Genomic DNA, 18,925 nt, shown 5'->3' with positions numbered 1-18,925 from the left:
ATACAACTCTGTCTGTTTAAGTAATTCTCTTTTAGGTTCAATTTCTAGCAGAACATTAATTGGATAGTAAAGGCTCTTTGTCAGACCTCAATTTTCTATTAAATAATAATATTCATTCCATAGATAATAAACTTAAACACAATCTCCATTAATGAACAAGTGAATAATTTAAAATTACTTAACACACTTCCGATATGCTTCGCTTACCACCGGACGCCAGTTGCCTCGGTGGTTAGTTACCGGCCCGGGTTTGAACCCCACACACGTTGGGATCACTTACAACTTTTATTTTAATAATAATTTATCGTAATAATATAACAGCCTGTGTAATACTTATTGTAAGGATTTTGTGTTTGTGAAGTGAAATATGTGGTGGATTATTCAGTTCGCAATAGTATTGCAATGTAAGTATTTTTTGCATATGTTAATTATTTTGGCAGTTTCATATGCAGTGTGTTTAGATATACATATATGTAAGCTTAGCACAAACGCTGGTTTTCAAAGTATTCGATGATTTTTCTTTACAAGATCCGATAAGTGTGTATGTACTTCTAAAAAATATTAAGCATTTAAAAAGTTATCAAGAAATACTTGTGCAATTGATTAATTGTGTCTGTAATTTAGCATATGAGTCTGTCCCATATATGGAATATTACGAGTTTATCTAAATAAGATAATATGATTAAACTAAAACCTTGTTAGTTAAATATATTATATGTTTAACGTAAGTTATAATTAAGAATAGCGAATGAATTTTGTATTTAAATACACGAATAAAACTCATTTATCATTTAAATCGCTAGTTCTTTCTACACCTTACGATAATTTTACTACACAAGTAAATTTTAAAGTCAAACAAACATTAAAATCCTTTCTTAGAGACTATTTATAATGTTATTACACTAACATTATAACGATCGAAACATATAGTTTGATCTATAAAAAAATATATGAATGAATATTAATAATAATTGTGTTATCCTGTAGAATCGTACGTCGTAACTCAATAAGCTAAATGTATTTTTTTTATTTCGGATCACCATAATTGTCATGTATTTTAGAATAGATAGCTTGTTACATATACTGTAGAAAATGAATTATTTAAGATGTGCTATATGTATAAATAAATTAAAAAAACGCAACAATTTGACGTTAATACTTTTTTGTTACCGTTGAAACTTTAAGAAATAAAGTCCGTCGAAATGACAAAGAATTCTTCCCATTACTAGCCAATTACCAATAAAATATTCTATGAAATTAGAGTAATAACTTTTATAGAACAAAAAGTCGTCAGCCGTAAATTACCTTTTTCCATTGACACGTTGACGTATAAATGGCTACTTGTAGTAATGACAGTGATAGTTAAATGGCGTATTTGTGACGATGCACTAATTCGATTTACCATCGAGGTCATTGACCCTAACAATCGATTGCAGTTTATATTATTCGTAAACATACGATTTGCTTTTTACTCGTCAAGGGTTGAAATCCTTATTTAAATTACACTTCGATAACAGATAAAATGCGACTTTATTAAATTATTTACATAACTAGACGTTTTCAAATATGAAATTTATGTTGATAAATGCATAAGTTGGTATGGTATGACAGAAATCCACATCCACCGATCGGACCTACCATGGATTGCTTGTATCGACAGATGGATATTACAATCCGTCGATTGGTTATTGGCATACTTTTATCAATATTTGGAAGATGTCTATTTTAGATGGGTAAACATAGATTGAAATAAGTTTTTGGGTTTGGGCGTAAGAGGACAATGAGAATATATACGTAGTTAACGGCGTATTTATACATTATCTATTATACATTAGTTTCTATACAATAAGCTGGAGGAGACCGAGAACGGAATCCGAACTGATGAAATTACGTATAATTATGTGTATGCACAAGACGCGTCCATTTTAGATTTCAAAACTACTTAACCTATTTCAACGAAATTTGTACACAGTGTGGAGTTTGATCTAACTGAAAAGATAGGATAGCTTCTATATATATATATACTACTGTACCTTTGTATGTCACTGGCCTCCTCTTTGAATGAGATTTTTGAATGCGTTTGGGTGGAGCCCTGGACGCTTTAGAATCACAACTCAGCCCGGCAGATATCGCTGCAGTCGCTACTCTCTTACTTTGTTTAATATAATAATCGCTTGTAATATCATGCAGGACAACGGCTGTCGGGTTACCTAATGTAAATTTAATAAATGTAAATTATATGTAGTAAACCATTCATTGGATAAACGGGCTTTATAATTATATAAATTTTCCACCTTTCAGTTGCAGCAATCATAATTTTATATTTCGCAATAATTGTTTTCCCTCAAGAATACATATCGGCGCAAAGGCTATCCTTTTACATTTGAATTTTTAAGTGAAAATAGGTGATAAGTTAATATAAATTAAGTATAAACTAAATTTAACGAATAGGAAACAATCTTTTGTTCAACATCCTAAAATGTAATTCATCGTTGATTTATACAGAAATTTGTTCGACTAAAATCTTTTGGTTGCGAAGGAAATAATTGAATTCGAGATTCCAGAAGCGTCCCAGGAACTCGTCTCAGAGTAATTCTACATAAATGATAAATCTTTGTCACCGCAAGGAATCGCTACGAGATTACCACCTAAATTTCTAATATCTTGATACTAGCTAACTTTATTAGTAAATTTTTGGAAAAACGGTTTAACAACGCTTTTTACTCATGTTTGGGGTTCAATTCGGTTATATTTCAAATCTTCTTAGCCTCGTGGTTTGATCGAAATCACTGTCTATCTTTACAGTGGAATTACTAATTTTATATAACGTGTCCTTCATGTAAATTTATTAATCAATAATTAATTACCTTACTTTTCACTCAAAATCAACAAGAAAAACTCAAAAGAACTTCTTTGTAAATTAATTATTACTTAGGTAAAAGCCCCAATAGATGATCATATACCAGTATATAATAATTCCATATGTATATATTCACACTGTTTACCCACTGTATATGTGCTAATGATTATTTGAATAAATAACAAATCTGCTTACTGCACAAGACGACAAAATTGCCATCTAAAGTTCTAATATATATTCGGACAGTAACTAATAAAAGAAAACATCAACCAATAGCGTGTATCTTTAATAGATTTCCCACTCTCTCTCTCAATCGGTTTCAATCGCTCCCTTTCTTTCCTTTACGTTTCATTCGTAAAAAAATTACCCTCATGCTAAATAACTTTCACTTCATAAGCTAAACATGATGCTATTCTAAATTAATTTACAAAGAAATTTGCATATTTGTGGACACTTGACGGACCTATGCTACTTCTTCGATATAAAAAATTCACCTCAGGATCTGTGTGCCGCAATATCGCTGTATTGGTAAATAATATCATTCATCGGACATTATCATACACTTGTTAAGACAAATTTATTATAAATATTATATCATAATTGATGATTGTATACGTTTTAATATATGTGATGTTAAGAAACAATTTAAGATATTTCTAAACTAATAAAAATACTAATAACTATGCAAAAGCATTGAAGCCTGTAGATTATATTTATAATAATAGTTAAATTAGATTTTCATATTTACTGAGATGGCTAATAAAGTAAGGGTTGTCACACAATGAAGTAAAGTATTTTTATTATAAAGTGATAGATATTATTACAGAGCAGTGTTGGCCTAGTGGCTTCAGCATTGACTCTCATACCTGAGGTCGTAGGTTCGATCCCCGGCTGTGCACCAATGGACTTTCTTTCTATGTGCGCATTTAACATTTGCTCATAATATTTTCAAGACAGATGTAATTAAGTACAAAATAAATTAATTGATATAAAGCTGCTATCCGCCTCATCTTAGATTATTCTCGAACCATTCAAATCCTTATTTAATCGCTTCTAACAAATCCATGCATTTCTGAATACTTTGTCCCTTCAACTGAAGTATTCTTTTCAACTTCCAAAGAATAACCAAACTCCGCAAGTTGAGTGATCGTGAAAGTGACTCGCAATTTTAATAAGTTACAGAGATATTTTGCTACTGAATTTTATAAGCCAGTCTTGTGGAAAACTTTCTTATAATAGACTCAATGTAAATGTAACGAACATGAACACGTATATATAGTATATAAATAATATATCTGTACAAACTAAAATGTCTAAACTGACTCCCAGTTGTAAATGTAAATTTACAATTAATTTTTTTTTGATCTTCATAAGTGTACTTGTTTACCTATATGAATAAAGATATTTTGTTGTTGTTGTAAAACTTCTCTTGAGGAAGTCCTGTTTGTGATACGATTATGTTTAAAATCAGAAGCATTTAGCACCTAAATCAATAAATGATTCTTAATTTGAATTTGGTACTTATGACATAGAAAGTATATACATGTATGAAAATAACATTAAAAATAAAGGCGCGACGCTAACCAGATCCATTCAACTTCCTCACAACACAACTCACGAGAGGACTTTATGTTTTGAAGAAGTCGCATATGTCCGCCAAGCATTCGAAAATATACACTGTTAATACATAATTATATAGGAATAAAAAATAGTATAATAGCAAATAATTACTTCAGCAAAAGGACTCGGCGAAAGGTCTCTAAATCTGAAAATGTGCATGGAGTCGTTGTTCGTCACAGTAAATCCGATACAATCTGTTGACAAGACCATTAAATCATAAGCACAAACGCGAGACAAAAGGCGTGTAATGATATTTGTTTCAAGTGTATATGTGTGTGTTACAAAAAATTTTGAAACCGACTGAGTAATTGGCATCTTTTCGCTGAAAGTTGAATGTGGGACTCTGGACTATTGACCATGAATCATAAAGTTACGGGGGCAAAGTTTCCGACTTTGTGTGTTGTAAGGGTATATATAGGAAGGTTTAAATAACTATATAAATATATTCAAATTCAAAAATCATTTATTCATCTAGGTAACAGAATATACACTTATGAACGTCAAAAAAAATACATTGAATGCTTCCAATTTTACATTTACTGCCAGTTTTCAAATCAAGGGTGTAGAGCGGAAGAGAGAAACTGGCAATAAACTCTACATAAATCTAATATAGTTTGTGATGGTTTAGGAAAAGATTTTATATAGAACTGTAGTGGTTTGACAAAACAAATACCTACGACTCCCAGCCTAGACTGCACTCACGTCATCACAGGCTTTTGTCTGTCTGAGATATAAAACGTTTAATCACTGTCTTAGTGCTGTTCACGCGCCGATGGCCAGAGTACAAAGGCGCCATAACGAACAGGAAGCAAGCTCTTGTGAGCACGCGCGGTTTTTTGTGGAATTCTTTAATATATGAGCTTTTTGTATCACCTGCGGAGTTCAGTGGTTATAACGGAATTGAGGTTTCATTTATAATTCAATATAGACAAATGTTTTACTATTAATGCGTTATTATAATTGTAACAAACTTATGGGGGGCTTAGAGGTACAATGTTTAAATCAAAATACTATGTTTATATGTGCTTTCTAATCAAGTACATTTAATCATATACTATGACTAGCGTCAAGTATCTATAGAGTGGAATTCTCAAAGGACCGACAACGCAAGACAACAGGTGAGGTACTGCCCGTTTGCCCATTGTACTAAAAAAAATATCAGCGAATGTATCCATAGTATGAAAAAAATTGTTACGCTTCACCTAGTGGGTTAACAGCCTTAGCACAATATGGCACCCTCTTATTACGTCTTCTTATTATCAACTCAGCAAAGTGGAACGATGCGCACGCGCCGCCGTTCCGCTGTGCAATCTCGAAACACATGCTGTATAGTTGTCTCTTTCAGTCGTGTGTTAAATGTGTATTCTATATCTCATACGTTACGGTTGGTTATTTGGAGCGTCTTCATCAGATAAGCCTTGAGTTAAAACATATGGTCTAATTCCTTAAAGGATGTTGTATTATAAGTATAAAAAAATAACGATAGTCCACTACTTTATGTACTCTAGTCTAGATACTCTTTATATAATGACAAGCTGACCCGTCAAATGCTGTTTTGACGTGTATATGATTTCTAGGAAACATTTTTTTTAGTTCAATAAAAATAACAATCTAAAATAATAAAAAATAGGGGGTGATCGTGAAGGGGTTAAGGAGGAGAGTTAAGGGTTTTTTATGCAATATTTGTAAGTTGTATCATTAAAAAAATAAGGGCTGGACCACGCAGATGAACTCGCAGTGAACGGAACACTTAAGGAATATCATCTTACAATGAATGGGCAACCGCCCATAAACTAATACAATTTAAAATATGAGGTTGTAGCCAAATTGTTATATATTTATCGATACAGTTTAATTTCTAAATCTTGTATAGTCGAATTATCGAAAAGCTCTAATGCCGGCGCAGCTGTAAAATCAAATTTTTAAAATTCTTGTCACAATTTTCGTTCCCATACTCCACCGAATGGCTCGACCAATTCTTATGACTTTTTTATTCATATTGAGTTAGTCTGTGAATCGGCTTCTATCTATCTTTCAAACCTCTAGTGATAAGGTCTGTCCACCCTAAATCATTTATTTTTATGACAACATTTTTTGCTTTTATTTTCTTATGTTGCAGCATACAAAAATAACCACAACCCTTTTTTCACCCCTCTATGATAAACCATTACTGTTAATTAAAAGCTAATGAACTCTGAGGTTTATATAGAAAAAAACATAGAAAAACCTAAAAAGTTATCATTCCGGATAACCTAAGTCTGGAGAAGCATAGCAAAATGTCGTTATGTACTAAAAAGGTTGGCTAGGAATAAAGGAGACACGTTCGCGGGGCAGCTAGTACTTGTACTACAAAAAATCAACTATTGCAGTTGGTAAAAATATAAATACCACTTATCTATTTCCTCCTCATATTGCAACGAGTTTGAAGGAAAATATTGCGTTTGCGCAGCGTGAACGAGGGTGTGCAACGAAGCGTGGAGTTCTATGTGCCATAAAACACAGGTGTACAAAGAACGGTTTAATACCTTTAACAATTATTACAATTGAAAACATATTTGTTTTATGTCTTCAAAAAATTAAATTAATTTAAACATCTGGTAAACCAATTGATCATTTGCCCCATGTTCTATATAAAAAAATTATGTTTATTATTTGCAGTACAGGATCAAATTAATAATCTTTAAATAGTAATACTATTAACATGATATTGCAGTTGAGCGTGGCCTCTCTGCGTAATTGTACTTAAAATATATAAGCCAGGTCATTTGACGTTCATAATGTTACCTACGTAAGTGTACATTATGTTACCTACATGAATCAATGATTTTTGAATTTTGAATCAACAAAATTCGCGGGCATTTATAATTAAAAGAAGTGAATAAAAATACCAGTTTTAACACAAATAAATAAAAATCTTTTTTTAATTGTTTTAATAGTTGTATATGCGATAATAGTCACATATATTCTCCCAGAAGTTTGGTAAAAGAGAACCAGTTTTTCAGATAAATATGACATATTTGTTAAAGCCATTCATTTCTTTTACCTGTATATATATTCTCAAAACGGTTTGAATACTCCCATAAGAGAACTTAGAGTTTAGCACACATTAGTACACGAAATTATTGTGCTCTGAGTTTTTCCATACTATTTCGTCGAAATTTTAATGATCATGTAAGTGTTCAAGCAGTCATTATTATTTAAAAATACTGCAGAATAGTCACATAATATAAAAGATTATTTCCGAATATTATCGTAATCAGAGGCGGAACTAACTGTGTAAGGATAGGCAAAGGAAAGTTCACAAACGCGCAATCTAGAACGAATATTATCTAAGTTAGCCACCATGACTATGTGAATACTGATGAGATTGCTAGTATGAAGCCAAAATACTAAGTTCTAACTTAAAAATAAACCATGAGTTACATACGAACGTATAAAGAAAATCAATAATCCAACTTTTTAACTATTTGATTTTAACTAAGCCTTTGATGTTGTTACTTTATTTATTTCATAAAAAAAGATGAATTCTATTTTTATGTTTATACGAATAGGATCGATATTAACATTCTTACACCACTGCTACGAGCAGTGTCGGCTCCAGCGTGTGACTCTCATACTTGAGGTCGTAGGTTCGATCCCCGGCTGTGCACCAATCGATTTTCTTTCTATGTGCGCATTTAACATTTGCTTGAACGGTGAAGGAAAACATCGTGAGGAAACCGACCCAAGAAGTCGACGACTTGTGTCAGGCACTGGAGGCTGATCACCTACTTGCCTATTAGATTTTTAAAAAAATGATCATGACAAGATTCAGAAATCTGAGGCCAAGACCTAAAGAGGTTGTAGTGCCACTGATTTATTTTTACACCACTGCTACGTAATATAACAAAATATTTGCCTTGCAAATCCAGGATAGGCCGCTGTAAATGTAAAACCATATGTCATTTAAGCCTTTGATTACTTCCGTTTCGTTAATTAAGGTTAAACGTAACTTCAGACTCATATATGCCTGGGTTTCAGACAAGGCTTCTTCCTCAAGATGTTTAACTGCACCGTAGAAACAAGATTCTTTCTTCTCATAGAAAAAAATCTATTGGTGCATAGTCGTTCTTCGAACATAATATGACTGATTTACGCCATGTTCATAATACCTATTTATAAGTAGACTGTAATAACACATTTTAATGTCTAATAATAATTAATCTCTATTGGGTCTTCAGAAAATTTCTCTTACACAATAACAGAGGACTTTTAAAATTATTAATTCCAAAAAACAATTATTGAACCAAGCCTTTCAATTCTTAAAAAGATTCTTAGATTTTAAAGACGAAACAATTTCATTTCGCTATAATGACGTTTTCGGTCGAACGGTTACCTAATGTAGTGTAAATCTACCTTCAATTTCGCAGATTATATACTTATATAACAAACTTATACTAGCCAGTATTGATATAGGCACAATTGATGTCAAGTTATACCGCCGCCCATGGACACTCACATTTTCAGAAGGCATATCACCGGCCTTTAATGAATTGGTACGCTGTTCAATTATTCCTTAAGTATATATAGTCAAAATAAAAACAATTGCTGTTTCTAAAATTATTTATTATTAAGATATAAGATGCAAGAGAAAATTTGCTATTCGAGATAAATATAATATTATAAAATGGCTATTAGAGATTTAAATAAAAATATTTCACAATAGTCACACATTCACACACCTACAATCATTTATGTTTAAGTTATATTTTTTAGTTACTTTAGTTTTGTCTAAGTAAATCATCATCTCTTAATCTATTTTTTGTATCGGGGGTCCGGTTACCACAGGACTTCTATAGTCCTATGTACCAGTCTCTCGCAACTAAAATAAATTTCATTATTTTTACTTAAAGTAATTTCTAAATGTCCCCAAAGCGCCTTATAACTGACAAAAATACTAAATAACTGTAAAAGTCACTTATCTATGAATAATTTTTATTTTATTATGTACATGCAATAATCACTAGTATTATACTACAAATTCTTAAGAAATATATGAAGGTCGGTGATGTACATACACGTAAAAAGGTGCAAATGAACGTTGTTTCCATTTTGTATCAATTTGTGGAGATTTGGGAATGGTAATGTTTCGGTGATATTTTATGTACGCTACGAGCTTATGCTCACTTCTTCGTGAAATGTTTTTGTACTGAATCTTTAGGCTTTGTTTATTCTCTTTCGATATTTTAGAAGAAAGTACTTTTTATTATGTTATGTAAGTTTTAAATTTAAACATACATAACTGATTATGGGAGCACTATAATCAATTATAAATAAACATATATTTACTAGATATAATTATAAACAAAGTTTTGTTGTTCAATCTTCAAACTAAACAAAAAATCATTGTTTAGTTTGAAGGTTGAAACCGTCTCTTAGTTAATATGTTTCATTATTACTGAGGAATTATGCTGTATTTGCCGCCAGTGTTACCTAAAATAATAATTTAAAATTCTAATAAAAACAAATATATCTAATTAAATTTAAATCACCAATAAGTTATCGTACCACGTATATACTAGTTAAATGAAATTAACTAAATGAACTATATCTAAATAATGTATTATTGTGACATCAGCTCGGATGTATATCGCAAAACCTTATTATATTAAATTTTCAACTTTGTATTGTACAACTGACGTGATTCCCAATTAAACTTATAAGACTTTAACATTAATTATCAACTTCTAAGCCCGTTGACATTTATTTTATTAAACTTTTCAATTACTTGCTGTCCCAAAGGCGTACTGTTGACTTTGTACAATATTCCAATTTCCTTTCTCCGCTTTTTATGTTCGAGACCACGGTTTATTATAAGCTTTTATCGCTAGAGCGGTTTGTTTGACTGAAAAAAATCTTGAAGAGAAATAAATTCATACTAACAATTAACGCGAAATAATAGCTAAATCAATTTTGGATCATTAATGTCAATTTGAAACCAAAAAAAAAAGCAAATATAAGTTTTATGTATTAAGTGCGATTTAAATCAATTTTGATTTAATACAGATTAAATAATGTATATATAGAATATTTTTTAACAACCTAATAGTCAGTATGTAATACTGATAGAATTAAACTCCTACAATGCTTGCTTGTACATTGCTACATGCTACAATGCAATAATTATTGTAGAACTAGAAATCAAAGCTTTACAAGGTTTTTTTGGTGTTAATCCCCATTTTTGGGTGGTATTTTTTATCTTCTTTTTGCTATCTCTCTTGTAATAAAAGCTTTTCTTTTAAAAAGTAAAAAAAGCTGTTGCATTCAGGCTTCAGAATATTTATTATTTATTGCTTTCCGATTTAATTTGTATTGCTTTCTTTGCAGAATTTCGTGCATGATTGAAGGCAAATCTTTGTATAACTGTGTGCCAAATTTTTGGATTTATGTAACAATAGTTTTTGCAGTTATTCTCAACTGATAACTTCGTACTCTCAAACAACGTTAACTTAGGGACGTAGTTTCAGATGAGCTTGTAGTCCACGTTGGCGAAACATCGTGAAACGCATCACATCACGACCGGTCTGTCAAGAGTGTACCGGATAAGAAGACAATGTGTAATTGAATTGCTGTTAATTGCAGGTGTATCATCAGTCCGTATAATCAGCATGCGAGTTCCTGAAGTTCTGCAATATGGAACTCGGGAGGCGGTTACGCTGGACTGCGATTACATAACAAAAAACGTCACAGGGCTTGTTGTAAAATGGTTTTTTTCTGACCGTTCGCAGCCCGTCTATCAGTGGATACCACCACAGAAGCCTCAAGCTCTTGGTATATTGAAGAATAAGGTACACAGAACCTTCAAATTACTTCACACAATGCTTATAATTTGTATGACTTGTTTCTTTACCTTTTCGTATTACAGAAAAACAAGTTGTTTAATTTACCGCTTCCTTTTCGAGATTACCAGCATTAGTTTTGTCGGAATTGTACCTAAGATTCGTTAAGGGGAAATTCATATAAGGTGTATATAATCGCAATATAAAAACATATTCACATGCACATGTTCATTTGTCGATCGGTATATTAAAAAATAGCCTTGATTCTAGTACAACATATTAATCAAGATTACATTAAGCTAATGTCATTATCTTTAACGATAACATACGACCGCAGATGGAATGAAAGCCTCTTCCAAATTTTTCCACTCGTCTCTCATACTCGCCACCATTTTTCAATCACCGCTATCTCTTTTATTCCATCTTCCCAGGTCTCTCTCGTGGACATCTTCTCTTTTTCTCTTGTGCTATCAAGTAAGGGATTGTTAATTTCCCATTTATTCTATAATTCCAGTTGGACTTAAACTACAAGATATCGCACAATCCATACACGCAACACCGAGCTCTAAGGATAGTTCAGCCGAGTACTGAGTTGACTGGGAACTACACCTGTGTCGTCTCCACCTTCTTAGCTGAAGATGAAAGGACCCGGCCTATGACTATATTTGGTAAGAATGTTACACTCCTTATTATTGCTATGCCACGAGGAAAATAAGTACATATATTTTTCCAAGGTTTATTCACTAAATTAACATAAGAAATCAGTAAAAGGCGCACATTATAGCATATAATTGTTACTCACTTATATTCTGGTGCACATACAGTATTCATAAAATGAAGTACTATTTTTCGGATTTCTGAATCTCCATGTTGTGAATAGATTATTTTTTTACCGTAAATCAACATAATAACGAGTACTATCAGTACGGACATCAGAACTCCCAGGTCAGGAAATAAGACCAACATAATCATAATTGTAACATCGTTTGATATTTGAAAACCGAAAAACCATTAATAAACTTTGACCATATTACCAGAAGCGAACGCTTGATACACCGCCCGTGCTGAATATAAGATAGCAAAGTATAATGTTTCGAGTTAGTAAATAGACCAGTCTGTGCCTCGGAAAATTGTTTCTTTTTCGAAATCATTTGTTTCTTCTAATAGGCAAGTAGGTCAGATTTCAGAGACGCCTTTTTAGCTTTATAGTATGCTTGCACGTTTGTGCATGCGAGCGAGGTTTAAATAAGAAAAGAGTACTTAGACAAATATGTAAAGAAAAATTATTGTATTGTCTTTTATTAACATAACTTTTACACATTTAAAGAAAAACACTTTTTAACGGATTATAGTTATGTATTGTTGTAATTATTTGTCGACCAACTTGGTTGGAGTCGATACCAACTCCGGGGAAATAAATACAGATAACACAACATTTTCTGCAGCTGTAATACTTTTTGACATTTAACACCTTTGTCTTCAGTCACCGTGACCACGCACGCTGTAAAGCACGCGAAACGTCGGTTTAAATTTAAAATTATGTACAAATAATTATAAGTTTAAATACAACAATACATAACTATAATCCGTTAAAAAGTGTTTTTCTTTAGAAAAATTATTGTCTATTTCTGTAATTACCTATTTTTCCTTGAATAACGTTGTTATAAGTTAACCTTCTATGCACGTTCTAAATATGCAAATTAACCTACCAAGTGACGTAGTGACGCTTCTAAAAGGAAGTAATTTCCGCTTCGACACAGAATTACAATATTAAGTACAAAACCAAATAACGCATAAAATGTTATATACTAGTTAATTTAGCCATGAATATTATGGAAGCTCTTTGAAATGTAAACCAACGACCCACGCATACTATAAGATATATATATATATATATATCTTTCCCTATCTGCGGTTTGTTTTCCACGTGAAGTTAGGCGAAGAATAGCTGTTAGTATATAAGACTAAAAATTCAATTTCCAAAGACGAGTAAAGGAATTGCGTACAATATTTTCCAATTCGGATCCAGTCGCTGATATTGACGATGAAATGACAGGTACACAGAGCAATAAAAACAGCTAGATCTACCCATCAGGCGAAAACGCTGTATGAGGAAACGGCTAATGGAATACAAATGACCGTTTTGTTTATGCCACAAAATCCATCAATATTTGAAGCTTCAAGACGTAGAACGATGATATGTAGTATCTAGATATGCCTTCCTCTTTAAAAACATACATTAAATTATTAAAAATGAGACAAACTTTTTAATTGCCATCGAGATTTTCTATAGAACCCATAATTATTATTATTTTAGTGATTGAAATAGTTCTAAATATAAAAAAATTGTGTCTCATAATGCATATTTCGAGGTAAATTTGGTACTGAAATGTCTATGAGTTTCAAGGCATACAGAATTTTAAACATCGAAACAATTTATTAATTATCTAGCCTACTAACATCACAGGCTACCTACCGGTATTCATTAGAGTTTGCGTGATCCCAGCTCGTTGGATGTTGTTGCGAAAACATCGTTTCGAGGACGTCCACATTACAAGCCTTTACAAACGTTGTTACTTTGGCGGCGTAGCACTTTGAAATTTACACCGTCGTCACCACATTTTCTCTCAAATGTCGAATTACTGGACGCTTTTGTAATTAATTTTCATTAGATTAAAGTTTATTGAATGCCAATAGGAAATAAAAAACATTCATTTCTGACTAAAAAATAGACAAAAAAACTGCGTACATTTTCAAATATTTTACCACTATGTTTTATACATTACAAGGTCAATTAATGCAAACCACGACTATGAACCAGACGGTATTTTTAACATTTCAATTTTGTATAGAAATCAGTAAGCAAGATACATGTAATGTAGATTTTTTTTATAGAAAAGTAAATTAAGAAAATATAAAACACAGACTACATAGAGAGATAGGGATGATTTCAGAGCTGGGAAAAAGGGAAACGCATTAAGTCTAATGGCGCTAAGTATTATTTCGTAACGACTTTTATAAATTTATTAGCTGTTATCGTGACCGCCATCTTGTTTTACATTATTTGATTAACAAGCTGGCTTTCGGTCAGACAGATAGTAAAAACTTTCGACGCTGTGTTATTTAAATCAAAACGCCAGCGACTTGATTGAATATCGATCTTTAACTTTACGACGTATATATCGTAAATTTTAACAGAAAAATTTACAAATCCATTTTTTTTCCTCAGTTCCTGAAAAACGATTCGACATGATCATGGACAGACTCAGTGATGGTTATCTGAACATAATATGCTCCGTTGAAGGTGTCTTTCCGCAGCCAGACCTCGTCATTTTAGCAGGAAACAGGTAAACTATAGTAATATTGGCCTTTTTTTCCTTTTTAAGAAGTAAAATTACTTATAAAGAATATATTTCATTGTTTAAATGTTTTATTAGGTACATAAATTACGAACCACGCAATAGCAACTTTATTTAAAAAAAAATTTTTTCTTAATCAATAGATTTCTAAGGTATAATTCGATTCAAGAACTATTTAATGAATCTAAAAACGTCTAAAAATTTATTTTATAAAAGAAAGCATAGTAATATACTACTAAAATTGTTATTTGGTTAAAAAAACATGAATTACATCGCTACACATCATTTTGTATCTTCATAATTGCTAGATTCTCAAATATCGTATCAATTAGCAATGAAAAATAATATTTGCCAATTATTCTATGAAATATTATTGATAAAATAATTTCAAGTTTCACATTGACATATTGATGCGTAATATTAATCTGTTTTATAATTTAACATCAAGTAATCAACGTTTATTAATGAATTGATAATATTTTCACTAAAATTAATTATGTTAAAATATATCACGCTTCAACTTTTAATTGACGCAAAATTTTATTAATATGTATTCAATTTAAATGCGACAAACATTCTAATTACAAAATAAGAGGACAAAAATTGACTGCAAAATCCATTAAAATGTATGACATAGTAGTTATATGGATATTTCTAATCCAATAAAATACCAAAGAAACAAATATATTTCAAAGGCATATCTTATGGTAGAACTGAGTTGAATCTGTGTTGAGTAATAAAACCAAATAACATGGACTTTAAGGACGTTACAAATATTTTTTAAGTTGCCTATCAGACTTAACGTAGCTATTATTATTAAGAGTATTAGTATCTACATAGCCTCCTAGAATACTGGAAGCATATAAATTTATTTGTAATTATCCAATGTTTAAAAAAAGTGAAGATACAAAGGCAATTTACTCCCCAACCCTCGTATAGGCCACCATCATCACGGTTCCACCAACCTCCAGATTGGAATTGCATTAATCCTCCATTGACCTAATCAATAAAAATATATAACAAATAACCGGAAAGTTTGCAGAGCAAGGCAAATAACTTTAGGTTTTCCAAATCTTTAAATACATTATTATATAAGAAATGTTATTACATTCTTACAGAGTATCTGACCGATAAACATTAATTTCTTTTATAAAAATTAAGTTTATTAATAATGTTAAGTACATTCTCCTTTTCGCAATCTCAAGCCAAAGTATACCAAATGAATAATGTATCTTGTAAGAATAGAAATGTATTAACTATGGCAGAGCATACCATCTCAAAACATTGCTGTGCCTAACCAAGGTCCTTATTGTAATAAATTATAACGTGTCACGTGTAAAATATTAACATAAGGAATGCAATAAAGATTTGCGTTTGAGTTTATATCGATTTACGCCATATTATTCTCAATAAATTTCCATAACAGCCTTCAAACTGTTCGGACTTAGATGATGTTAAGAATGCTCGAATCCACTATTCAAAGTTGAGTATATCCTCTCCTAATCACGGACGATATTCATTGATTCTAACAATCCGTAGTGCAGCCGACATCTCGGGAACTTGCCGAGTAGTCCAAATCGCTCGAAATACGAACACTTGTACGTTCCTTAATCCGGATATATACGGGACAATCGTTCGTTGATAAACGCCTGATAAATAATATAGACTGTTTAAAAATAAAAAAGTAAGTATTTTTTATAGAGCAAACGGGCAGGAGGCTCGCCTAATACTAAGTGATACCGCCGCCCATGGACACACTCAATGCGAGAGAGCTCGAGTGTACGTTGCCGGCCTTTAAAAAATTGGTACGCTCTTTTCTTAAAATACCCTTAATCGAATAGGTTCGGAAATACTTCAGTGATTTAGTGACGAAACACCATGAAAGCGTAATACTGACATTAGAATAAATGTTAGTGAATTTCAAAAATATTCATAATAGAACGCCTAACATGTATAGAATATATTCCAAATATAAATACTTCGTATTAAGTAGTAACGTCCGCACACGTGTTCTTTACCCGTACAATGTCAATATCCTAGAGTTTTAGACTAAATAATTCCGATGCTCCATGAAAGTTGTCTAACTCCGACATCTTGTACGGCGCACTCGACACGGAATCAGTTTGCCCAGCAGGCACCAGGTATTCTCCTAAGCCTTGCACTGTAAACTTGAAGCGATTGGCTTAATATCTTTGGATACATGTGCGGCTGGTACCATTGGATATTTGTGTAGTACGTGGATTTATATTGAAAATACGTTTCGGATAATTGTAGACTGTCAAATGACTAGTCATCAATATGATATAGTACCTACACAGTTAATTCTAAATATTTTTTTTTTAATTTTTATATTATATGGTGTCATTTATATAATCCCTGAAGGGTTCCCAAAACTTACATAGTGTGTAATGCACTGTTTTATACTACTGTATAAATAAATAAAATATTACATATTATTATGTATGTGTCTTTTGTTGTCTTAAAAAACAAATCTATGGGCCTTGGTCCAATTAGCACCAAGAGTATATTATCTTTATTTCAGCCTCATAATAATATATTTTTATTTCCAGGCCGTTAAATGCGAAATCTTCCTTAAATATGATTGATGGAAGGTTCACAGCTTTAACAAGTGCAGTAGTCAAAATCGACTACTTGCCACCCACTGTAGAGATACTATGCGACATGCAAGTGCCACTCGCTAACTATTTTAGTAGAAAACGGGATATATTTTATAGAGGTAAGTCTTTTAATCACAATTATTAAGCTATTGCATAGATTTTATTACACGCACTTTTATTATAAGCAGGCTTTGAGCACGGCGACCGAATCAAGAAATTCCGTAATGAAAATAAACCTAACATACGATTACGTAATAAAGGTGTGACCAATTCAGTTTTTATTAGATAGCTTGAAATCCCTTTGCAAATAAATCTAAAAAAACCGCTGTGGTTTGTATTAATGTAACCATAGCGGTCTTGTTTAGGAGCGCGACAAATGCATGTTAAAGTAGTTTAATTTTGAATGTGCTATATACGACTTGTTGCCAATAAAATGTTATATCAAAACTTATTTATATATCTATTATTTTCAGATCCACCACCCACTACTCTCGACCCTCCAGGGTTAGCCAACTCCCAGTTTGCAAAAGATCACGGTAAGATTTTGTTAACATTTCTATTATAGGAAACAATATGTGATATCTGTGTCAGATATCACATATTGTTATAATAAAAAACAATGTATTAAAAGTCATTTATTTCAATTCTGCCTATCAAAAAGGCACTTGTGATAGTCAGTATTTATAAACATTCCATAATTATACATTTTAATTTAGTTAAAAAAGAGAAATAATTAAAGACGAATCGTGCATTTTCTTTAATTGTATCGATAACAAAGAAATGAAAAGTGTTTCCTCGAGTATATTGTCGTCGGAGGTATTTTAGTTAACTAATGTTTAGATATTGTACGAAATAGCAGTTGTAGTATGATTAAGTACTGCTCACAACTTTTGTTTATTTACAATATTTTTATAAAAAAGTGTCTCTTAAAATAATCTTCATTCCTTTAAATTGTTCGGTGTTGTATCTGTCGTAGCATACAGCGTTGTATACATTGGATGTGTAATACCGTATCTTCAGCTGTATTGTTGCAAGAACATGCAACATTTTGATTAACTGTCAACATCTGTGTGATCATTCCTGTTGATTTAAATGTATATAATTCTTTGTTACATAAGGAGAAAGAACGTGTATTGAATTTTACTTTAATAAATAACACATTATAATAATTATTTTTTTATTTACAGGTCATTCAACACAGTGCAGATTGACCTTAATTATTGTAATGCTATTTATGTACTTTAGTTTAAGGTACTCTTGACGTATTTTATAAATAATTGTTGTATATACTAATGTAAATAATTTAGACGGGTGAGGTGAAAAATAATAATGTGTGATAAGAACCGCTCAGAACGAATTTAATATGTTTAATACTTTTATATTAAAATATATTTTAAAAAACTTGTATTTCTATGCGATAGTTCGTTATTATTATATTATTTATTTGAAGTAATATATACGTTTTGTAAATATTTTGTGTTAAATCCCACCATTTGTAATCATTACGAGTCGTAGGACCGTCAATGGCCCTGAACTCCTACGGTTCGTAAGAATTTTGTATGGGATATTAAGGTATTAGTTTTTGTAATCTTCATTAATGTTCTGGTCTATTATGTGTTCGTTACTAAAGAATGCGAACTGGAATAAAAA

General features: G+C 31.6%; 1 protein-coding gene across 1 annotated transcript; it reads left to right on the top strand.

Moving 5' to 3' along the window:
• The first annotated feature begins 249 nt into the window (after window positions 1-249).
• Window positions 250-18,656, top strand: LOC110992231. Its single transcript, XM_022257954.2, has 7 exons — window positions 250-404; window positions 11,102-11,307; window positions 11,813-11,966; window positions 14,528-14,645; window positions 17,228-17,394; window positions 17,749-17,811; window positions 18,463-18,656. Exons 1-7 carry the CDS (start codon window positions 368-370, stop codon window positions 18,534-18,536), a joined length of 819 nt encoding a protein of 272 aa, XP_022113646.2. The 5' UTR covers window positions 250-367; the 3' UTR covers window positions 18,537-18,656.
• Window positions 18,657-18,925: the final 269 nt, after the last annotated feature.

The sequence above is a fragment of the Pieris rapae genome, chromosome 17 (assembly GCF_905147795.1).
Source record: "Pieris rapae chromosome 17, ilPieRapa1.1, whole genome shotgun sequence".
Classification (NCBI taxonomy): Eukaryota; Metazoa; Arthropoda; class Insecta; order Lepidoptera; family Pieridae; genus Pieris; species Pieris rapae.
This window is presented reverse-complemented; position numbering and strand designations above follow the sequence as displayed.

Bases quoted from the DNA above. Each gene is read 5' to 3' on its own strand.
- LOC110992231 (XM_022257954.2), top strand. From the start codon at position 368: ATGTGGTGGATTATTCAGTTCGCAATAGTATTGCAAT. The intron at 405-11,101 runs GTAAGTATTTTT...TGTTAATTGCAG, and splicing joins GTTCGCAATAGTATTGCAAT to GTGTATCATCAGTCCGTATA. The intron at 14,646-17,227 runs GTAAACTATAGT...TTTTATTTCCAG, and splicing joins GTCATTTTAGCAGGAAACAG to GCCGTTAAATGCGAAATCTT.